This window comes from Oncorhynchus gorbuscha, linkage group LG06 (genome assembly GCF_021184085.1).
Source record: "Oncorhynchus gorbuscha isolate QuinsamMale2020 ecotype Even-year linkage group LG06, OgorEven_v1.0, whole genome shotgun sequence".
NCBI classification, from domain to species: Eukaryota; Metazoa; Chordata; class Actinopteri; order Salmoniformes; family Salmonidae; genus Oncorhynchus; species Oncorhynchus gorbuscha.
Window position 1 is genome coordinate 82,993,576 of NC_060178.1, and position 21,471 is coordinate 83,015,046.

General features: G+C 42.1%; 1 protein-coding gene across 2 annotated transcripts; it reads right to left on the reverse strand.

Annotated features, from left to right (window-relative positions):
* Positions 1-250: 250 nt before the first annotated feature.
* On the reverse strand, positions 251-21,120 carry LOC124038422 (chitin synthase chs-2-like). 2 transcript variants are annotated; one of them, XM_046354283.1, is made up of 19 exons: positions 20,970-21,120; positions 18,691-18,826; positions 10,348-10,533; positions 9,162-10,243; positions 8,831-8,932; positions 8,289-8,453; positions 7,971-8,118; positions 7,731-7,796; positions 7,395-7,629; positions 6,882-7,082; positions 6,361-6,645; positions 4,143-4,322; positions 3,242-3,758; positions 2,978-3,123; positions 2,232-2,575; positions 1,639-1,749; positions 1,341-1,558; positions 1,122-1,188; positions 251-919 (listed from the first exon to the last, which is right to left on the reverse strand). In XM_046354283.1, the coding sequence occupies exons 1-19, from the start codon at positions 21,014-21,016 to the stop codon at positions 848-850; spliced, it is 4,308 nt and encodes a 1,435-aa protein (XP_046210239.1). In that variant the 5' UTR covers positions 21,017-21,120; the 3' UTR covers positions 251-847. The 2 variants fall into 2 exon arrangements, with proteins under 2 accessions (XP_046210239.1, XP_046210238.1); XM_046354282.1 differs by having other exon boundaries at positions 2,978-3,126.
* Between the last annotated feature and the right edge of the window lie 351 nt (positions 21,121-21,471).

Here is a 21,471-nt window from a genome sequence, read left to right on the forward strand (position 1 = left end):
ACTTTTACCTTCATGAAGACTGAGAACTCTTCCAGGAAGGCTGTATTCTGAATGACCTTGATGAAAGGCATCAGTGAACATTCTGCCTTCGTTATGTGTACTGCAATGTCCTTTTGAAGTTGTATCTTGCTCTCATCATGCTTTTTATTTTAAATGTCTTGTTAATTTTAGTAATGATACTTGAGGTGAAGTAGCTAGACAAATCTCCTTATAGATGCATGCAGTGGCCACTGAATGTTATGACTCGAAATCTGTTAAAAATATTCATTTGTTTATTTGCATTTAGCATAAGCAGTCACATTTACATCATAAACATAGCAGTATAAATACTAGTAAAATTACCTAAAATGTTACATTGTCTGAAAATTGCAAATCCCACTTTATTTTATTTTTTATCAAGAAACGGCCTTTTATGGTCAGGCTTTTCTTCAGTTTGATAGGTTCAGTGCAATACGTTTAGAAAGGGTCATTTTCCCTTCAAAAATGTAGGTTAGTGTATTAGTAGAAAGAATTATGTATGCGTTTTAATTATTTTATTTGTCTGATCGTAATACTGTCTTGTTTCCCAGTTAGTAATTACAATCTGTCTGAATTACAATTATTTTCAATACACATCTTATCACTCATATTGTTATTCAATAGATAGTTTATTTTTTACTGAGGCATTGGACAACCACTTTAATCTGAGTAAACCATTTATTTCACTGCTGCAGTATCATAAGCTTTCCCTGCTAGGTATATCTGAATTATGTTTACGCATAAAGGTGCAATACACTTCACAAAGTCACCCTTTTTATTGATGGAACACTTGGTAAACACCTTTAAGTCACCCCCAAAAAAGCCTGCTTCACAAGTCATCACTGGTGATCACAAGGCCATTGGCTATCTGGTTCTCAAGAATCAGCCCCTCCTCGTCCTCCTGCACAAACAATGGAGATAATTAAAATGATCAACGACAAGCATTTTAGGTCTGCACAATATTTTTTCATACAATGTCTAGGAAATCATTTAACCTATTAAATATATTTGCACCATAATTATGCAAAGGATTCATTGACTACTAAAGTGCATAATGATCAAGTACACTTTATTCCTATTGTTTGGATTAACAGGTCACTCACCTCATCTCTGGGAATGTAGTCTTTTTCTGTGCTTCTGTACGACACTACATGGATAAGAGTATATACTCTGAAAGGAGAAACCGCACAGTTTAGTTTGAGGTTGTAATTGTATTAGTCTTTCTGTATTTTATTTGGAAATGTCTGTCTTATGCATGTTTGGAAGGTGGTGTTATGTTGATATATCATGTATCATATTGTGTTTGAGAAATGTTTGCCCACCTGTGGTAAAGCATAGCCAGGAACTGCACCACTAGAAGCACAGCAAATGACAAGAGGAACATCAGACTGAGAGGCTCCACCTTCAGGTATTCTCCAGATGATGTGCCATTTGGCCAGATTTTTTCAATCTTGATACTAATCACATCATTTCCAATGGCTTGTAAAAAGAAGGTGGCCACAATCCACAAAACGTTGATGATGAAATACAGAAACACTGCCTGTAAAACAGAAAAAATATCATCATTCTACAAGCCATGTGAGTAAACAAATAGAAAATAATAATAATATAAAAGCCCACCTTGTTCCGTAGTGACTTCAGTTCCCTTGTCACTTCCTCTTTATGTGCTTTATCATCAACAATTGGTGCAAGGTATCTCTCAAGCAGTTTCTTCCAAAAGTCATGTTCTTCCTGCCAAAATACATAGGGAAACATGGTAGCTATATTTTCCCATTTGTAATATTCATAATCTCTACCTAGATGAGGACAAACACGTTGTTGCGCAACACTGTCTATTATTCAGGTCAGGGGTGGACTCGGACCAGAAATTAGCCCTGGCATTTATAACGATTATTTTCTTTGAGGGCCCCATTATTAGCCAGATATTTATAATTTTGCGCTAAAAACCCAGGTTAGACAGGCACACTGGGCTAAAAATAGACCAGCCCAACTCATTTCAGCCGCCCCTGATTCAGATTATAATTCGAAGGGTGGTTATAGAGTACTGAATCTACTTGTTGCTGAAGTCCAGGCCAAATATGTAGAGAAAACAATGCCTGGAGCTGCATTGATAAGACACCAGGCGATACAATATAACATACAAATACAATATCATTTACATTTAAGTCATTTAGCAGACGAATATGAATGGTATGTGGCACTCAAGCAAATACCTCAGTCAGTTTCTCCACCTGTGGGGCAATGAGGGTCTTCTCTATGGCTCTTTTCACCCTCCTCTCCAGCCTCTCCATGCGGTTGGTTTTTAGGATCCTCCTGGCGGCCTCGTTAAGGGCGTACTGCAGCTCTTCTAGCTGGCTGTCGCTCAGCACGTCCTCTGGTCCCACCTTGTCCTTCAGCTCTCCGTTCACCGTGTCGGTTAACATCATCACCAGCTCTTCACACACATCTTCCTGGTTCTTGTTCCTCAGGGTGTAGCGGATCTGCTCCTGAAGGTTCCTTTTCATGTTGGCGTAGGTCAATTTCTTCAGGAACTCTTCCTTGACAGGCTGAACCCAATCTATTGAAAGAAAGTTGTGTAGAGATGAGGGTGCTGTTGAGTATAATTCAACTTGCAGGTACATACTGACTTTTTGTATGTTAGAGGTTACAGCTATACTCTTTAATTGATGTGATCCTTTATCAATAATCATGTCTACAGGTTGTGCATTATTTCACAGGATGTTTCTATAGTTATTTACCTGATATTGTATGCAGGAAATCAGTGGGTACTTGATTTAATTAAATGTTTTTAATTCATTGGTTATTATGATGTAACTATAATTTTACCATGTAACGTTTCAATAAATGCCTAGTCATTTCTGTACTGTAATATTAAGTGCTTTCAATTCAAAAGGGTTAGCAAGAAGCAGGTTAGCAAATGGATGGTAAAGATTAGACTTCCATGTACTGAAACACCTACCACTTTGAGGTAGTATTTCTCTTTCTTCCTCGGTGAAGCCACTATAAAGCGAACCATCATAAAGCATATTATCATCATCTTCATTGTCATCTTCAATGCTGGAATAAGCACTCTCCTTTTTAGGAATGCTGTCAACACTGTCATCACTACTGTGAACAAGATTATGAAAAGTTACAACAGATATAGCACTTCATTTGATAAAAGTTTGCATTAAACAGTATAATGAGCAAGATCCTTTGGACCTTTGAAATATTTTGTGCGTGCCTTGTATCAGATTTTGAGTCGCTGTCTTTCTTGGCCAATTTGCTGTCTGAAGACTTTGAAAGTATTCCCTTGTTGTTTTCTTCATTCGGTGCATTATTTATCTCTTTCTTAGTGTTGGCCTGTTGTTCTTTCACCACCTGTTCGGTGACTTGCGTGTTTGGATTGACTGCCTGCTGGAGTTGCTGGAGTAGCAAGTTATCGGTCTCTTGAGTAACTTGTAGTTTCATATCCCAACAGCAGAGTTTGCAGTTGCGATCACAGAGAACATTCTGGGTCATCTTTTCTTCTTTTTCCTTGTTTGTCTCTCGGGTGCCCCATGTGACAATGTGCATGTTCACCAGCGAGTAGATTGTGAGCAAGAGATAACCACTGGGGATACAGATGAAGTACATCAGACCATAGATGATCATGCTGAACTCCTGGGGATGAAGGATGGCAGTTACCAGGTACATGACAGCCATTGACACCAGGAAGAGGCCAGTTGGTGTGATAAATGTGCCCTGCATAGCCATGTCACCTGGGGAACGAATGAAATTAAATGTGACTCGTAACAGTCTGACTTGGCACCAATCAACAATAGTGATGTAAGAGTTAGTGGTAAAACTACAGCTTAATCTCAGAACCCAGAACTAAATCAGTTACTTATGCTGTCATGAGAGACTAACTACAACTCAATGTCATACAGTATGTTTGGGTGAAAAGAAACTAGAACAAAGTCTACCTGTGGCATATTGATGATAGGTTAACCGACAATGTAAAAATATAGAAATAGTTATGATAATGGGACAGGCAATAACATTTTATTTATCACCAGCCCCCACCCTTTAAAAGATAAGCAGTAGCCTCTATCTTTGCATAAACAACTTGTGGTATGTAGTGAAAAGTCATTGCCAAAGCTTACCGATGATGGCGAAGAATGATGCTAACATCAGAAAGGCATATAACACACTCATAATGGCTGCAATGATGATCTGGGCGTTTGGTTTCGCCAAAAAGCAAATTAACATGTAGAAAATAGGTGGGATGACTGCTATGATTATGGACAGGGTTCCTTCAATTTGGAACACAAACTGGAAAGCACCTAAAAGAAAGACAGAAAAAGGGTGAATACTTCCTGGAATGGAGATCTGTATATCCTAGCATATAACAACAATACCATTTGAACTCATCTTCTCTGCATTACTTTTATGGTTTTATTGAACCAAAGCAAAAGTAATATAGTGCTGTGAAAAAGTATTTGCCCCCTTTCTATTTTCTCTGCTTTTGCATATCTTTGATACGGAATGTTATCAGATCTTCAACCAAAACCTATTATTATGTAAAGGGAACCTGAGTAAACTAATAACACAACAATGAAATACATATTTAATTAATTTCATAAACAAAGTTATACAACACCGAATGCTCGTGTGATAAAGTAATTTCCCCGTTACACTCAATAACTGGTTGTGCCACCTTTAGCTGCAATGACTCCAACCAAACGCTTCCTGTGGTTGTTGATCAGTAAATTTGTCCCACCCTTCCCATTTTGTCCCATGCAGAACTGCTTTAACTCAGCGACATTTGTGGGTTTTCAAGCATGAACTGCTCGTTTCAAGTCCTGCCACAACATCTCAACTGGGATTGGGTCTAGACTTTGACTCGGCCATTCCAAAACTTCAAATGTGTTGCTTTTTAGCCATTTTCATGTAAACTTGATTGTGTGTTTTGGATCATTGTCTTGCTGCTGCATTGTCTTCCAGCTGCGCTTCAGCTTCAACTCACAGACGGATGACCTGACATTCTCCTGTAGAATTCTGATACAGAGCAGAATTCATGGTTCCTTCTACTAAGGCAACTCATCCAGGTATTCCCAAACCATCACACTACCACCGCCATGCTTGACTGTTTATATAAGGTTCTACATATTATTTCACGGAGCTAAGAGAAAATATTGCTGTTTTAAAGCAGCAATTCTATGCATTTTGCCATGGCTAATGTTGTGTTCCTCTGCTCAAGCATTATAACAAAATCAATGGTCATGTGTCCTGAATGCCCGGTTTTAAAACATTTCTATTTTACCTAACTGTCTGACTGTGTTTGATTGTTAGTTCTCAAAGATGGTATTATTTAAAAAAATATGTATAGTTCAATATCTTTTCTGCATGCTTTCTATTTATTTTTGGTCACCTAAGTTAACACAAACTTTTTTTCCATCCCAAAATGTAATTTTCTATATCAGTAATTAACTCCAATGACTGTAATTTCCTCCATATTAAAGGGATAGTTTGAGATTTTGGCAATGAAGCATTTTATCTACTTCCCCAGAGTTCGATGGACAGGAACAGCTAGCATGTTAACTGTTCATTGCGCTAATGCTAGTTAGCATTGGCTCATGAAACTACCTCCTCGTGAAACTAACTTCCTTCATGCTGGACGCAGACGTAAAAATGGTATCTAAGGTGATATTCTGTTGCAGCTAGCGATATTCATAAAATAAACATTTTTCACAAAAAGTCCCCCCAAATATTTTTTCTAACATGACAACTAAATCGCAGACCCCTGCAGTACCTCCGCGGACCACAGTTTGAAAACCCCTGCTTTAACTGATGGGTAGACGTACTTTATGGTTATACCTTTAGCCCTGTGCCCTAAAATGTTAACTTTACTTAATTATTTAGAGTGTAAGATGTTGGGGGGTGTTAAGCTGACATATGGATTGTTTTAAGCTGGTCATACTATGGATAATTTTATATTGATTTTGGCCTTTACTACTAAAGCCCATAGAAACGCATTGAATAACACATTCATAAATGTTTGTGAGAGTGTCCCTTTCCATAGAGTGGTTATAATAGTTTGTAGGTCAAACTGCAGGTGTGGAGGTGCGACACTGGCGGATGCGGTGGATTTAGACGCATTCAATGCAAAAAAAACAGATATCTCTAGTTTAAGCTGACAGATTTTGACGGGTATTTTTTTGTTACGTAATTTAGATTGACGCACCAGTTTTTAAGAGAGTAAGTGGTACATCTGCTTTAACCACAGCTCTAGTTATTCTAGGTCATACAGTATAATCGGTATCCATAAACATTAATTTCCAAGAAATAACCAAACAAGTACAGTGTGAGATTGGTGCCCACCTGCTATCATCAGAGAAACGGAGGCAGGGCCAAGAATGGAGGAGCTGACAGTGAATATCTGGTAGAAGATGTAGAGCCTGGAGATAGAAGAGTTCCTCTTGACTGTCTCATTGCCGCTGTGCAGGAGGTCCAGGGTGTTGGCTAGAGTGGAGGGCCCCCAGCGACGCCTCTGGTTATAGAACTCTTTGAACTCCTGAGGGGAGTTGGTGTAGGCGTCTGACGCAGCGTTGTACTCCACTCTCCAGCCCTGCTGGAGGAGCAGGGTGCACAGCCAGCGGTCCTCACCTGGCCAGCAGGAAGAGGGAAGATTCATGAAAGTCAATGTACGAATCAGGTCCTTGGACAGGTGCGCACCATAATGATTATCTCTAGGGAACACTTAATCAGCTTGCAAATATGTACGGCACCCTTGGTCGACTGAAGCCAAGGAACTGTGATAATAATACTTTCTATGAACCACCTGTGTAAAGGCTGATATCGACAATCAAGTGTTGTTGATGAGAGAATAAGAAAGTAGTCACCTTGATCATATTGAACGTACTCAGAGGCTCTAGTTGCAGTGGTGGTATATCTCTTGAGCACATTGTCATCCATCAGAGCTGATCCCCTGAACAAGCTGAAGCATCCAGGACTGCAGAGGACTGAACCAAAAACGTGCTCAGCTGTTTTTTGGAGCCAGTGACCAACAGCGTACTCAAATTTCTGATACCACACCATTGGACCTACAATAGAATACAATGCACGTTAAATCTTTTGTCTTGCCCATTCACCCTCTAAATGACACACATACACAATCCATGCCACAATTGTCTCAAGACTTAAAAATCTTTCTTCTACCTGTCTCTTCATCTACAGTGATTGAAGTGGATTTAACAAGTGACATCAATTAGGGATCATATCTTTCACCTGGATTCACCTAGTCAGTCTGTGTCATGGAAGAGCAGGTGTTCCTAATGTTTTGTACACTCAGTGTATATGCCAGACATAGCAATGTCTGAGTGGACCACCTAAATATTTGGTAAAGCTTTACTCACCCATTCCTGTTGGATGGATTCTTCCGCATGCAGCACCCACATTGCCATACTTTCGAAGTCGATCCACCAGTAAGATCAGAGCTGCGGGGTGGAAGTCTGTATCCCCATCCAGAGCCATGATGTAGGTATTGTCATCAGATATGTGTTTTCTCTTACTGTCATTGTCATGCTGTGGCAACAGGAAACTCTCCCCATCCAATGATATTAGACTGGCACGGCAAGGATTATTCTGTCTCTGTACAAGACCCACAAAAGATATCATACACATTAATTTAGGAAAACCATGGACACCATGGCTGTCTACTGATTTAAATTAGCATTAAGTGTATTACATACCGTTATCTTTTGAGGATTCTTGACAATGTATCCTTTCCACCCAAGCAGATAGTACAGGTACATGATCTGAAAGACATGTCAGATGCAAACCTATAAACATTTATATTTTCCTGAAGTGTTTCCATTCTAAAACCAGAAAGCAATTGCAAGATATACATATATTCTTCAAGAAATGTAATTAAAGTATGTTAACATATAGGAATATTGAAAATATGAAATATTGAAAATCCTTCCACCCACCTGTGACCATCTCTTCTTGTTTCGGATCAGCTGTTTGTCTTTTAGATGAAAATACAGCATGTTTCCCTCTGGCATCACAAACATTAATCGCCCACCATATGGAGTCTCAATAATTGACACATCATCAGGCTCCTTATTGGTGAATACCCTGAAATACACAAACATTCAAGATTCATTATAATGCAGTTTGCAGTCTTTGGATTTATAGAATTGTCAGTTGTAGTGAATGCGTCATTATGCGTGCTTGTGCTCATTAATTTACTCTATTGGTTCGGTTATATGGAACAAAGATCAAAGAAAAACTAAATATCCACTTACCTGTATACCTCTATGACCACATGAATGAGATCGGTCACATATTCGTTGACAAACTTTTTGCCTGTCTCCTTTTCTATCATGAATGCGTCATCTACAAATATGTGGCATTCAAAGTCAAAAACATCTTTATGTTCCTCTTTTGGTTCACCTCTGTACCGGTCCAACCTGAAACCATCAAGACACATATGATTACATAAAGTCAGATTTTTCTGCTTAACATTATGATCGCCTCCTTATCATTCGTTCTATTTTCTGAAAGTCTTTTGGCCCTGTACAACTAATATGGAACGCATTTTACACAATGTTTGTGATACAAATTATATCTTGTGATACAACAAAGAGTTTGTCTGTACAAACATGTTTACACAAACATTTTACAGTGTCACAACAACTCTTGTGTACTTATTTTTGTTCAGAAAAACTCTGTTGTATCACAACCGTTTGTGCCAAATGTGTTTGTGCCAAAAGGCTTCATGAGTTATACAACTTGAGTGTGTACGGGGCCATTGTTTTGTGTTGTATACAAGAGGCCTCTGCTTTACCTGAACATGGATGTCAGGATCTTCAACATCTCATCATAGGTCTCATGCCACATTGTTGCACAGAGGTAAATGACACAATTTTCCACGTCATCAACAACACTACTGTAAAATGAAAAACATTGGGAAAGTGTGAGAACTTGTTTGGATGGATGGGGAGAGAGAACTGTTTCTAATCATGTTAATGTCAGTGAGTATGTTTCAGCACAATTCCACTGAGTCTCTGTGTTTTATAGTACACTGTCGGTAAAACTAAACAATACGTCTATTTGCACTGTTACAATGTGAAGTATTGGACCACATGGACTTAATCAATTAAGTAGCAGAATCTTGCCTCTCTTGGTTCCTCGTTCGTACAACCTTCATCTTGGTGTTCAGAAGCAGAGACAGGTCGATGAAGGCAGACTCGTATAGGCGTCGCACAAACAGCTCAGTTGTGCGCTCAATCCTCTGGACCCTGAAGTTCCACACGTAGTAGGTGCATGTGATGAGCCCGAGCCACATGCAAATCCCCTCCAGCGCAAGTAGGGAGAAAGGCCAGGTCCAGTAATGGCTGCTCAAAGAAGTCCTGCAGATGCTCTTGGTGATCTCCAGCATCACAACTGTGCTAGTGTTCTTTGTGCTTAGTTCAACTAGGCTCGAGCAAAAGTCTGTGATAGAAGTTGTGTCGGCCCCAGCTAGGTCTTCAGATTGCGTCAGGAAAAGAATCATGCCGAGGATAAGAACGGCAGGCCCAGTGAAGCAGACAGGGAAGGCGAAGCTCATTCGCACAGAGTGGATCTTACAAGCCACCACCCCAAACCAATGGCATGCAGCAGAGAAAAAGGCTTGGAGGAAAAGGAGAATAAGACCAATATCAAGTGTCTCTCTATGCCTTGCAATTGTATTTTCATCGTCATCTGCCTTAGCAGTGAAATCAAAATCTGACCATACAATGTTTTCCTGTATCAACACATGGTAGATGAGGTACACAGCAGCAATGACTACTATCCTTAAGAGGCTGGATATCACAAACACAAATTCTCTGAAGGTGTCCAACTCAGTCAGCATTTCTTGCATGTTGTTGCTCGCCTGCACTGGGTTTTCCCACCAGGTCAGAGAAACCAAAAAGGATGCAAAAACTGCGATGCCAACATACCAATAACAGTCATCTTCCTGGCCTGATACAAAAGAGGATACTCGAACGTAATAGTCTGCCCCAAGGAGAAAGTAGCCAGTCAGGACAAGCATAAGAGAACAAATGGGGAATATGATCTTCCAGTTCTCTCTCTGCAGGCGAAATGCTATCTGTAGGACAGAGGAAAGCATGCAGACTCCCCCAGAGATGAACAGGTTTGTGAGTACATCAAACTGGGGCATCACTACCAGCACCAGGATGGAGGTCCCAAGAGACACCAAGCATTCAATGCCACACACCTGAAAGATATAGATTTCAATTTGTATTGACAGCAATGAGCAATTAAGAGTTAAAAAGATCACCAAGGAGTCAAATTGTGTAGTATTTCACAGTGTCAACTTACAATTCCCATAGTTCTCATGTTTGGCGGAACAAAGTTCTTGAAAGCGCATTTCCACAGTGACTTGAGGAACACGAGCAGGTTGGGCACCACCAAAGAGCACACCAGCATGAGCACGTAGTATTGTCTTTCCTTGGGAGTCCTAGTTGATGTGGGGCTTGAGAGCGTGGATAGAACGAGCAGAGAGCCCTGCAGATTGGATGTAAACACAACTGACACCAGACTTTTATATTATAAAATCAAAGGTGACTGAATTAATTAATTTAGACACTGATCTACACAGGGTTGGGTAATAGCTGATTACATGTAATCAGTTACATGTAATTAGATTTAAAAAATAATAATACTGGAATCCATTATGTTACTATCAAAAATAGTGTAATCAGATTACATATACTTTCTAATAATAAAAATTACAAATTTAAAAAATGATTTTTTTCTTGGATTACTTTTAAATTCAGAAAGGACATAGGCAAAAATACATTATGACACCTTTCTGTTTTCTCAATGACATTAAATTCAGCACTGAAACAAGGCTCAAGTTTAAGTTTGTTCCATCTGAGTGAGTCTGACCACAAGTCAGAGACCGCTATGATGACACATCAAATGCGTTTGATGGGCTCTATTTGTCTTCTTCTAAAGCCTCTTAAGGGGAAAGTAATCGAAAAGTAAATGAATGTAATCAGATTACGTTACTGAGTTTGGGTAATCCAAAAGTTATATTAGTGATAACAATTTTGGACAGGTAACTAGTAACTGTAAAGGATTACATTTAGAAAGTAAATTACTCAACCCTGAAACTACATAGTGAGTGTGAACATTTCCTTCATAGTATTTTGACTTCACAAGGAGAATGTTTGCAGTGTACATGTTAGAGAGAAGAACAGATAGGAGAGTACAAAGTGTCTAGGGTACAGTCATGTCATAAATTCTCTTGCTCCACATGTGCCCATGGAGATGGCAATACCAGCTGAGACGGTAAGGGGAAACGTACAAGAGGCTTTAATTAGTATCACTTCTGTCAATGGAAACATGGAAACGAGCTGACAAGGTACAAATCTGTCGTTCTGCCCCTGAACAGGCACTTAACTCACTGTTCCTAGGCCATCATTGAAAATAAGAATTTGTTCTTAACTGACTTGCCTAAAATAAAAAAATATAGACATAACATATTTATATATGCCCTCTCATTAAAGACAGTCATGAGTTTTGTCTCATATAGAACCCATACCACTTCCCTTGTAAATTATTAATCAATGCTGATGTGGGTAAGGGAACAGTGGGCCCAGTGAAGCAGACAGGGAAGGCGAAGCTCATTCGCATAGAGTAGATCTTACAAGCCACCACCCCAAACCAATGGCATGCAGCAGAGAAAAAGGCTTAGGGGACAAAAGACAATAAGACCAATATCAAGTGTCTCTCTATGCCTTACAATTGTTTTTTCATCGTCATCTGCCTTAGCAGTGAAATCAAAATCTGACCATACAATGTGTCATGTTTGTCATTTATTATCATGTCTTGTCCCTGTGCTCCCCATTCTATTCGTTTCCCTCTGCTGGTCTTATTTAGTTCTTTCCCTCTTTCTATCCCTCTCTCTCCCCCTCCCTCTCTCGCTCTCTCGCTCTCTCTTCTCTCTATCGTTCCGTTCCTGCTCCCAGCTGTTCCTATTCCCCTAATCATCATTTAGTCTTCCCACACCTGTTCCCGATCCTTTCCCCTGATTAGAGTCCCTATTTATTCCTTTGTGTTCCGTTCCTGTCCCGTCGGTTCCTTGTTTAGTATTCACCATGCTGTGATTGCGTATCGCCCTGTCCTGTCGTGTTTTTGCTGTGATTGTGTATCGCCCTGTCCTGTCGTGTTTTTTGCCTTCATCAGATGCTGCGTGTGAGCAGGTGTCTCTGTCAACTACGGCCTGCGCCTACCCGAAGCGACCTGCAGTCTGTGGCCGCTTCTCTTGTTATTCCCCTCTACAGACTAGAGGATTTCTGTTATTCCCTGTTTGGACTTGAATAAACTCTGTTTCTGTTAAGTCGCTTTTGGGTCCTCTTTCACCTGCATGTCAGAAGGAACCGACCAAGGAATGGACCCAGCGACTTCAGACGCTCGTTACACTGCCGTCAAGATCCAAGGAGCCATGCTCGGCAGACACGAGCAGGAATTGTCTGCTGCTCGCCATGCCGTGGAGAACCTGGCCGCTCAGGTTTCCGACCTCTCTGGACAGTTCCAGAGTCTACGTCTCGTGCCACCTGTTACTTCCTGGCCTGCCGAGCCTCCAGAACCTAGGGTTAATAACCCACCTTGCTACTCCGGGCAGCCCACTGAGTGCCGCTCCTTTCTCACGCAGTGTGAGATTGTGTTCTCTCTCCAACCCAACACATACTCTAGAGAGAGAGCTCGGGTTGCTTACGTCATTTCACTCCTTACTGGCCGGGCTCGAGAATGGGGCACAGCTATCTGGGAGGCAAGGGCTGATTGCTCTAACAAGTTCCAGAACTTTAAAGAGGAGATGATTCGGGTTTTTGACCGTTCAGTTTTTGGTAGGGAGGCTTCTAGGGCCCTGGCTTCCTTATGCCAAGGTGAACGGTCCATAACGGATTATTCTATTGAGTTTCGCACTCTTGCTGCCTCTAGTGAGTGGAACGAGCCGGCGCTGCTCGCTCGTTTTCTGGAGGGACTCCACGCAGTGGTTAAGGATGAGATTCTCTCCCGGGAGGTTCCTTCAGATGTGGACTCTTTGATTGCTCTCGCCATCCGCATAGAACGACGGGTAGATCTTCGTCACCGGGCTCGTGGAAGAGAGCTCGCATCAACGGTGTTTCCCTGCTCCGCATCGCAACCATCTCCCTCCTCTGGCTTTGAGACTGAGCCCATGCAGCTGGGAGGGATTCGCATCTCGACTAAGGAGAGGGAACGGAGGATCACCAACCGCCTGTGCCTCTATTGCGGAGTTGCTGGACATTTTGTTAATTCATGTCCAGTAAGAGGCCAGAGCCCATCAGTAAGCGGAGGGCTACTGGTGAGCGCTACTACTCTGGTCTCTTCATCTAGATCTTGTACTACTATGTCGGTCCATCTACGCTGGACCGGTTGGGGTGCTACATGCAGTGCCTTGATTGACTCTGGGGCTGAGGGTTGTTTCATGGACGAAGCATGGGTTCGGAAACATAACATTCCTTTCAGACCGTTAGACAAGCCTACGCCCATGTTTGCCTTAGATGGTAGTCATCTTCCCAGTATCAAATTTGAGACACTACCTTTAACTCTCACAGTATCTGGTAACCACAGTGAGACTATTTCTTTTTGATTTTCCGTTCACCGTTTACTCCTGTTGTTTTGGGTCATCCCTGGCTAGTATGTCATAATCCTTCTATTAATTGGTCTAGTAATTCTATCCTATCCTGGAACGTTTCTTGTCATGTGAAGTGTTTAATGTCTGCCATCCCTCCTGTTTCTTCTGTCCCTACTTCTCAGGAGGAACCTGGCGATTTGACAGGAGTGCCGGAGGAATATCATGATCTGCGCACGGTCTTCAGTCGGTCCCGAGCCAACTCCCTTCCTCCTCACCGGTCGTATGATTGTAGTATTGATCTCCTTCCGGGGACCACTCCTCCTCGAGGTAGACTATACTCTCTGTCGGCTCCCGAACGTAAGGCTCTCGAGGATTATTTGTCTGTGTCTCTTGACGCCGGTACCATAGTGCCTTCTTCTTCTCCGGCCGGGGCGGGGTTCTTTTTGTTAAGAAGAAGGACGGTACTCTGCGCCCCTGCGTGGATTATCGAGGGCTGAATGACATAACGGTTAAGAATCGTTATCCGCTTCCCCTTATGTCATCAGCCTTCGAGATTCTGCAGGGAGCCAGGTGCTTTACTAAGTTGGACCTTCGTAACGCTTACCATCTCGTGCGCATCAGAGAGGGGGACGAGTGGAAAACGGCGTTTAACACTCCGTTAGGGCATTTTGAGTACCGGGTTCTGCCGTTCGGTCTCGCCAATGCGCCAGCTGTTTTTCAGGCATTAGTTAATGATGTTCTGAGAGACATGCTGAACATCTTTGTTTTTGTCTATCTTGACGATATCCTGATTTTTCTCCGTCACTCGAGATTCATGTTCAGCACGTTCGACGTGTTCTACAGCGCCTTTTAGAGAATTGTCTCTACGTAAAGGCTGAGAAGTGCTCTTTTCATGTCTCCTCCGTTACTTTTCTCGGTTCCGTTATTTCCGCTGAAGGCATTCAGATGGATTCCGCTAAGGTCCAAGCTGTCAGTGATTGGCCCGTTCCAAGGTCACGTGTCGAGTTGCAGCGCTTTTTAGGTTTCGCTAATTTCTATCGGCGTTTCATTCGTAATTTCGGTCAAGTTGCTGCCCCTCTCACAGCTCTTACTTCTGTCAAGACGTGTTTTAAGTGGTCCGGTTCCGCCCAGGGAGCTTTTGATCTTCTAAAAGAACGTTTTACGTCCGCTCCTATCCTCGTTACTCCTGACGTCACTAGACAATTCATTGTCGAGGTTGACGCTTCAGAGGTAGGCGTGGGAGCCATTCTATCCCAGCGCTTCCAGTCTGACGATAAGGTTCATCCTTGCGCTTATTTTTCTCATCGCCTGTCGCCATCTGAGCGCAACTATGATGTGGGTAACCGTGAACTGCTCGCCATCCGCTTAGCCCTAGGCGAATGGCGACAGTGGTTGGAGGGGGCGACCGTTCTTTTTGTCGTTTGGACAGACCATAAGAACCTTGAGTACATCCGTTCTGCCAAACGACTTAATGCCCGTCAAGCTCGTTGGGCGTTGTTTTTCGCTCGTTTCGAGTTTGTGATTTCTTACCGTCCGGGTAGCAAGAACACCAAGCCTGATGCCTTATCCCGTCTGTTTAGTTCTTCTGTGGCTTCTACTGATCCCGATGGGATTCTTCCTTATGGGCGTGTTGTCGGGTTAACAGTCTGGGGAATTGAAAGACAGGTTAAGCAAGCACTCACGCACACTGCGTCGCCGCGCGCTTGTCCTAGTAACCTCCTTTTCGTTCCTGTTTCCACTCGTCTGGCTGTTCTTCAGTGGGCTCACTCTGCCAAGTTAGCTGGTCATCCCGGTGTTCGAGGCACTCTTGCGTCTATTCGCCAGCGCTTTTGGTGGCCGACTCAGGAGCGTGACACGCGCCGTTTCGTGGCTGCTTGTTCGGACTGCGCGCAGACTAAGTCGGGTAACTCTCCTCCTGCCGGTCGTCTCAGACCGCTCCCCATTCCTTCTCGACCATGGTCTCACATCGCCTTAGACTTCATTACCGGTCTGCCTTTGTCTGCGGGGAAGACTGTGAGAGCCGCCAATAAACGCAGGATTAAGAGTCCAAGGTATTGTTGCGGCCAGAGAGTGTGGCTTTCCACTCGCAACCTTCCTCTTACGACAGCTTCTCGTAAGTTGACTCCGCGGTTCATTGGTCCGTTCCGTGTCTCCCAGGTCGTCAATCCTGTCGCTGTGCGACTGCTTCTTCCGCGACATCTTCGTCGCGTCCATCCTGTCTTCCATGTCTCCTGTGTTAAGCCCTTTCTTCGCACCCCGTTCGTCTTCCCTCCCCCTCCCGTCCTTGTCGAGAGCGCACCTATTTACAAGGTACATAAGATCATGGACATGCGTTCTCGGGGACGGGGTCACCAATACTTAGTGGATTGGGAGGGTTACGGTCCTGAGGAGAGGAGTTGGGTTCCGTCTCGGGACGTGCTGGACCGTTCACTCATCGATGATTTCCTCCGTTGCCGCCAGGATTCCTCCTCGAGTGCGCCAGGAGGCGCTCGGTGAGTGGGGGGGTACTGTCATGTTTGTCATTTATTATCATGTCTTGTCCCTGTGCTCCCCATTCTATTCGTTTCCCTCTGCTGGTCTTATTTAGTTCTTTCCCTCTTTCTATCCCTCTCTCTCCCCCTCCCTCTCTCGCTCTCTCGCTCTCTCTTCTCTCTATCGTTCCGTTCCTGCTCCCAGCTGTTCCTATTCCCCTAATCATCATTTAGTCTTCCCACACCTGTTCCCGATCCTTTCCCCTGATTAGAGTCCCTATTTATTCCTTTGTGTTCCGTTCCTGTCCCGTCGGTTCCTTGTTTAGTATTCACCATGCTGTGATTGCGTATCGCCCTGTCCTGTCGTGTTTTTGCTGTGATTGTGTATCGCCCTGTCCTGTCGTGTTTTTTGCCTTCATCAGATGCTGCGTGTGAGCAGGTGTCTCTGTCAACTACGGCCTGCGCCTACCCGAAGCGACCTGCAGTCTGTGGCCGCTTCTCTTGTTATTCCCCTCTACAGACTAGAGGATTTCTGTTATTCCCTGTTTGGACTTGAATAAACTCTGTTTCTGTTAAGTCGCTTTTGGGTCCTCTTTCACCTGCATGTCACAATGTTTTCCTGTATCAACACGTGGTAGATGAGGTACACAGCAGCAATGACTACTCGTATAGGATATCACAAACACAAAGTCTCTGAAGGTGTCCAACTCAGTCAGCATTTCTTGCATGTTGTTGCTCACCTGCACTGGGTTTTCCCACCAGGTCAGAGAAACCAAAAAGGATGCAAAAACTGCGATGTCAACATACCAATAACAGACTTTTTCCACATTTTGTTACATTACAGCCTTATTCTAAAATTGATTAAATAGTTGTTTCCCCTCATCAATCTACACACAATACCCCATAATGACAAAGCAAAAATAGGTTTTTAGAAATGTTTGCTAATTTATAAAAATGTTGTTTTTTTTAAATCACATTTACATAAGTATTCAGACCCTTTGCTCAGTACTTTATTGAAGCACCTATGGCAGTGATTACAGCATCAAGACTTCTTGGGTATGACGCGACAAGCTTGGCACACCTGTATTTGGGGAGTTTCTCCCATTCTTCTCTGCAGATCCTCTCAAGCTCTGTTAGGTTGGATGAAGAATGTTGCTGCACAGCTATTTTCAGGTCTCTCCAGAGATCGATCAAGTTCTAGTCCAGGTTCTGGACGGGCCACTCAAGGACATTCAGTACAAAGACTTGTACCGAAGCCACTCCTACATTGTCTTAGCTGTATGCTTAGGGTTGTTGTCCTGTTGGAAGGTGAATCTTCGCCCCAGTCTGAGTTCCTGTGTGCACTGGAGCAGGTTTTCATCAAGGATCTTGTACTTTGCTCCATTCATCTTTCCCTCGATCCTGACTGGTCTTCCAGTCCCTGCTGCTGAAAACATCCCCACAGCATGACGCTGCCACCACCATGCTTCAGCGTAGGGATGGTGCCAAGTTTCCTCCTGATGTGGCGCTTGACATTCCGGCCAAAGAGTTCAATCGTGTTTTCATCAGACCAAATAATCTTGTGAGAGGTCTGAGAGCCTTTATGTGCCTTTTGGCAAACTCCAAGAAGGCTGTCATGTGCCTTTTGCTGAGGAGTGGCTTCTGTCTGGCCACTCTACCATAAACGCCTGATTGTGCTACAGAGATGGTTGTCCTTCAGGAAGGTTCTCCCATCTCCACAGAGGAATTCTAGAGCTTTGTCCGAGTTACCATTGGGTTCTTGGTCACCTCTCTGACAAATTAAGGTGTAGAAACATCTCAAGGATTATCAATGGAAACAGGATGCACCTGAGCGGAGTCTCATAGCAAAGGGTCTGAATAATTTTGTAAATATTTTTTTTCCTTTTTTGTTGCAAAAATGTAGATAAAACTGTTTTTGCTTTGCCATTATGGGGTATTGTGTGTAGATTACTGAGAAAAAAATATATTTAATCAATTTTAGAATATGGCTGTAACGTAACAAAATGTGGAAGAAGTCAAGGGCCTGAATACTTTCCCGAAGGCATTGTAATCTGATATGGTATGGATTCGATATACATTAAAGGGATACTTTACCCAAATTACACAATTACATATTGGTTTCCTTACCCTGTAAGCAGTCTATGTAAGCATTCTACGGACAAGGTAGATGTCTGACAACAATCCATGATTTGTTTTAATTTCCCTGGCACTGTTCCACATGCTAACATTTTAGCATTTGTGGCACAAATCCCATTAAATCATTCAAGTCATGGGACCGAAATTTGGACGTGATGTGTGAAAAAATGCTAATATCTGTCCCATTACTTAAATGGGATTTCTGCCGCAAATGCTAAAACGTTAGCATATGGAAACAATGCCAGGGAAACTAAGCCAAATCATGTATTGCTGCCATACCTTATCCATATATGGATTACAGGATAAGGAAACCAATGTGTTATTTTGTAATCTGGGTGAACTATTCCTTTAAAATATGATTATAAGATGACATCACAGGAGGTATTATGCTTGAATGTGTTGTTCCAGTAGTTGCCAGGTTCAGGGTGCTGGTCCCTAATTGTGGCCCACCTTGCTGATGACAGCACTGGACAGGACCATTATCCCCACGAACCCTGCCACCAGGTGCTGGAACAACTCAAAGCATCTTCTCTTCTCCTCTTTCTCAGCACCAATGGGATTCAACTGGAATGGATCCCAGGTGTCCCTGTGACAGTATCGAAAACAATTTCAAACATTTAGTCAAAACTGTTTTTACTGGTTCATAAACCATCCTTAAAACGTGAACTGGAAGTCTTTATAAACCCTTTATAAACTGTTACTTTAATATCTAACTTGAAGATATGTCATACTAAAGGAAATCCAGTGGCACAAGTGAGTCACAAGTGGCATTAAACAACATCCATTTTCAAGTGTGTGGCAGGCAAAGATGACAATATATTAGGCACTATTGAATCATTGGAAATGGGACTGTTGACGGGGTACAGTAGATACTGACAACTGCATACCCGGGTCTACATATATCTAATGAGCTTTGGCTTTGAAACATCCAAACACACCCAACCCAATTGTGACCATCCCTACAAGTTGAATCACCCTAATTAAGATAAGACCATTATCCATTATATTAACCTTAAGTAAACTATTGCTTATACAAGCTTTGTGGGCTAAGTGTCATCTCTACCAGGCTTACTAAAAGAAACTGATTTGAAGAGGGAACCAAATGTTGATAATCTTGTGTCAAATAATTAATCTGAATAGACTGTTGATTTTAATGTAGCTCAGTGGTTCTCAACCTGGCCACCTATAACATAGGCCTGATCATAAGCCGTACACCTATATTTGTAGGCTATTATTCACCCTAAAACATGAATGTATTGCAAATCATCTGTCATGCTCGTTTGAATGAGTCTCAAAATACTTATTGTAAGCATAATGTAGTAATGAATAATACACTGTCAGATCTCTTTGTTTTTTCATTCCTATTGATATGCTTATCAGAACAAAATGACATAAGAAGCATTTGGGAAGGAATGAAACCTTGCTTCCTTCAAAAACTGGTTCCACGTCATTTCAACAACAAAAACAACAATAAATGTGATGAGGTTGAATCAACATGGAACATGGATTTGCAAAAAGTCATCAGCGTAAGACATTTTTGTCTGTTTTTCACCCAACTTGCAACCTAAATCCAATGACATGGTGAAATTGGTTGTGGATTTCAAATTGAATTCACACGAGTTGACAACTCAACCAAATGTAAATCAAAACTAGTGGGTTGTAATGTACACTGAGTGCACAAAACATTAGGAACACCTTCCTAACATTGAGTTACAACCTCTTATGCCCTCAGAACAGCCCCAATTTGTCGGGACATGGACTCTACAATGTGTCGAAAATGTTCCACAAGGATGCTGGCCCATGTTGAGACCAATGCTTATCACAGCTGTGTCAAGTTGGCTGGATGTCCTTTGGTTGGTAGACCATTCTTGATACACACAGCTGTTGGTCGTGAAAAACCCAGCAACATTGCAGTTCTTGACACACTCAAACCAGTTCGCCTGGCACCTACTGCCATACCCCATTCAAAGCACTTAAATATTTTGTCTTGCCCATTCACCCTCTGAATGGCACACACACAGTCTCAAGGCTTAAAAATCCTTCTTTAACCCATCTCCTCCCCTTCATCTACACTGATTGGAGTGGATTTGTTTCCTATGCATAGTCACTTCGCCCCCACCTACATGTACAGATTACCTCAACTAGCCTGTATCCCTGCACACAGACTCGGTGCCGGTGCCCCCTGTATATAGCCTCGTTATTGTTATTGTGTTTCTTTTTATTATTACTTTTTATTTTAGCCTACTTGGTAAATATTTTCTTGTTCTTGAACTGTGCTGTTGGTTAAGGGCTTGTAAATAAGCATTTCACGGTAAAGTCTACACTTTTTGTATTCGGCGCATGTGACAAATAAAGTTGGATTTGATTTAACAAATGAAATCAATAAGGGATCATAGCTTTCACCTGGATTCACCTGGTCAGTCTGTGTCATGTTCCTAATGTTTTGCGCACTCAGTGTATATCTTCAAAACAAAATGCTCATTACCGTCCAAATAATGGTCAATTATATCTGTCATTGGACATGGTATAGTTGTATCATGATATGTTGTATTACCTCTATTTAGTATGATTTCAGTATAGGTAGAATATTTTCAATTTATGGAATAATTCCATTTTATTCTACAGAGCTAATTATTTTCAGGATCAGGCCCTGTGAATCCTAACAGTTTTGCCTGAAATTATTCCCACATTCCATCTGAATTTATTTATTTTAGATGACTAAAACGTACCTGTGTCTCCCTTCCCTTTTCCGCCCTCTGAATTTGAGCTCCTCCATGTTTCACCGTCCTTAGTGGTAGAGCTTAGTAGTCCTTAGTAGCAGTCCATTTACTGAGGTACTAAGGTATTGATATGCGTACATTTACTTTAATCAACTACCACTGTCTGCAATGCCTCGCCCCTCCCTCGTTTACTGCTCATTAGCCATAAAGAGGTACAAGGATCATAAGTAAAGACACTTTAACATCTTTATTATCGCCCACGGAAATGAATGAAACAAGAAATGTGGCATTATGAGGTGCCTTTTTGTTTGCCTTTATGACAGTGTACATGTGAAAGGTTGATTTACATGTTGTATGTACAAAATTAAAGACCTCAAAGATTGACATGTCTTCAGTGGGGCAATTTGTTTACCAAGATGAGTTACATAGCAACAATGTTTTGAGAATATGTTTGATATCCTAGAGAGTTCAGAGGGGTTATTTCCTTGTTAATGTGTACAGTAATCAATTA

What these genes read in the sequence shown, in the direction of transcription:
- LOC124038422 (XM_046354282.1), bottom strand. Translation starts at nt 21,016, where the DNA reads ATGGAGGAGCTCAAATTCAGAGGGCGGAAAAGGGAAGGGAGACACAG. An exon ending in GTGGTCATAGAGGTATACAG is followed by an intron (nt 8,119 to 8,288) that starts GTAAGTGGATAT and finishes TGTGTATTTCAG; the next exon opens with GGTATTCACCAATAAGGAGC. An exon ending in AGAATCCTCAAAAGATAACG is followed by an intron (nt 7,630 to 7,730) that starts GTATGTAATACA and finishes GGTCTTGTACAG; the next exon opens with AGACAGAATAATCCTTGCCG.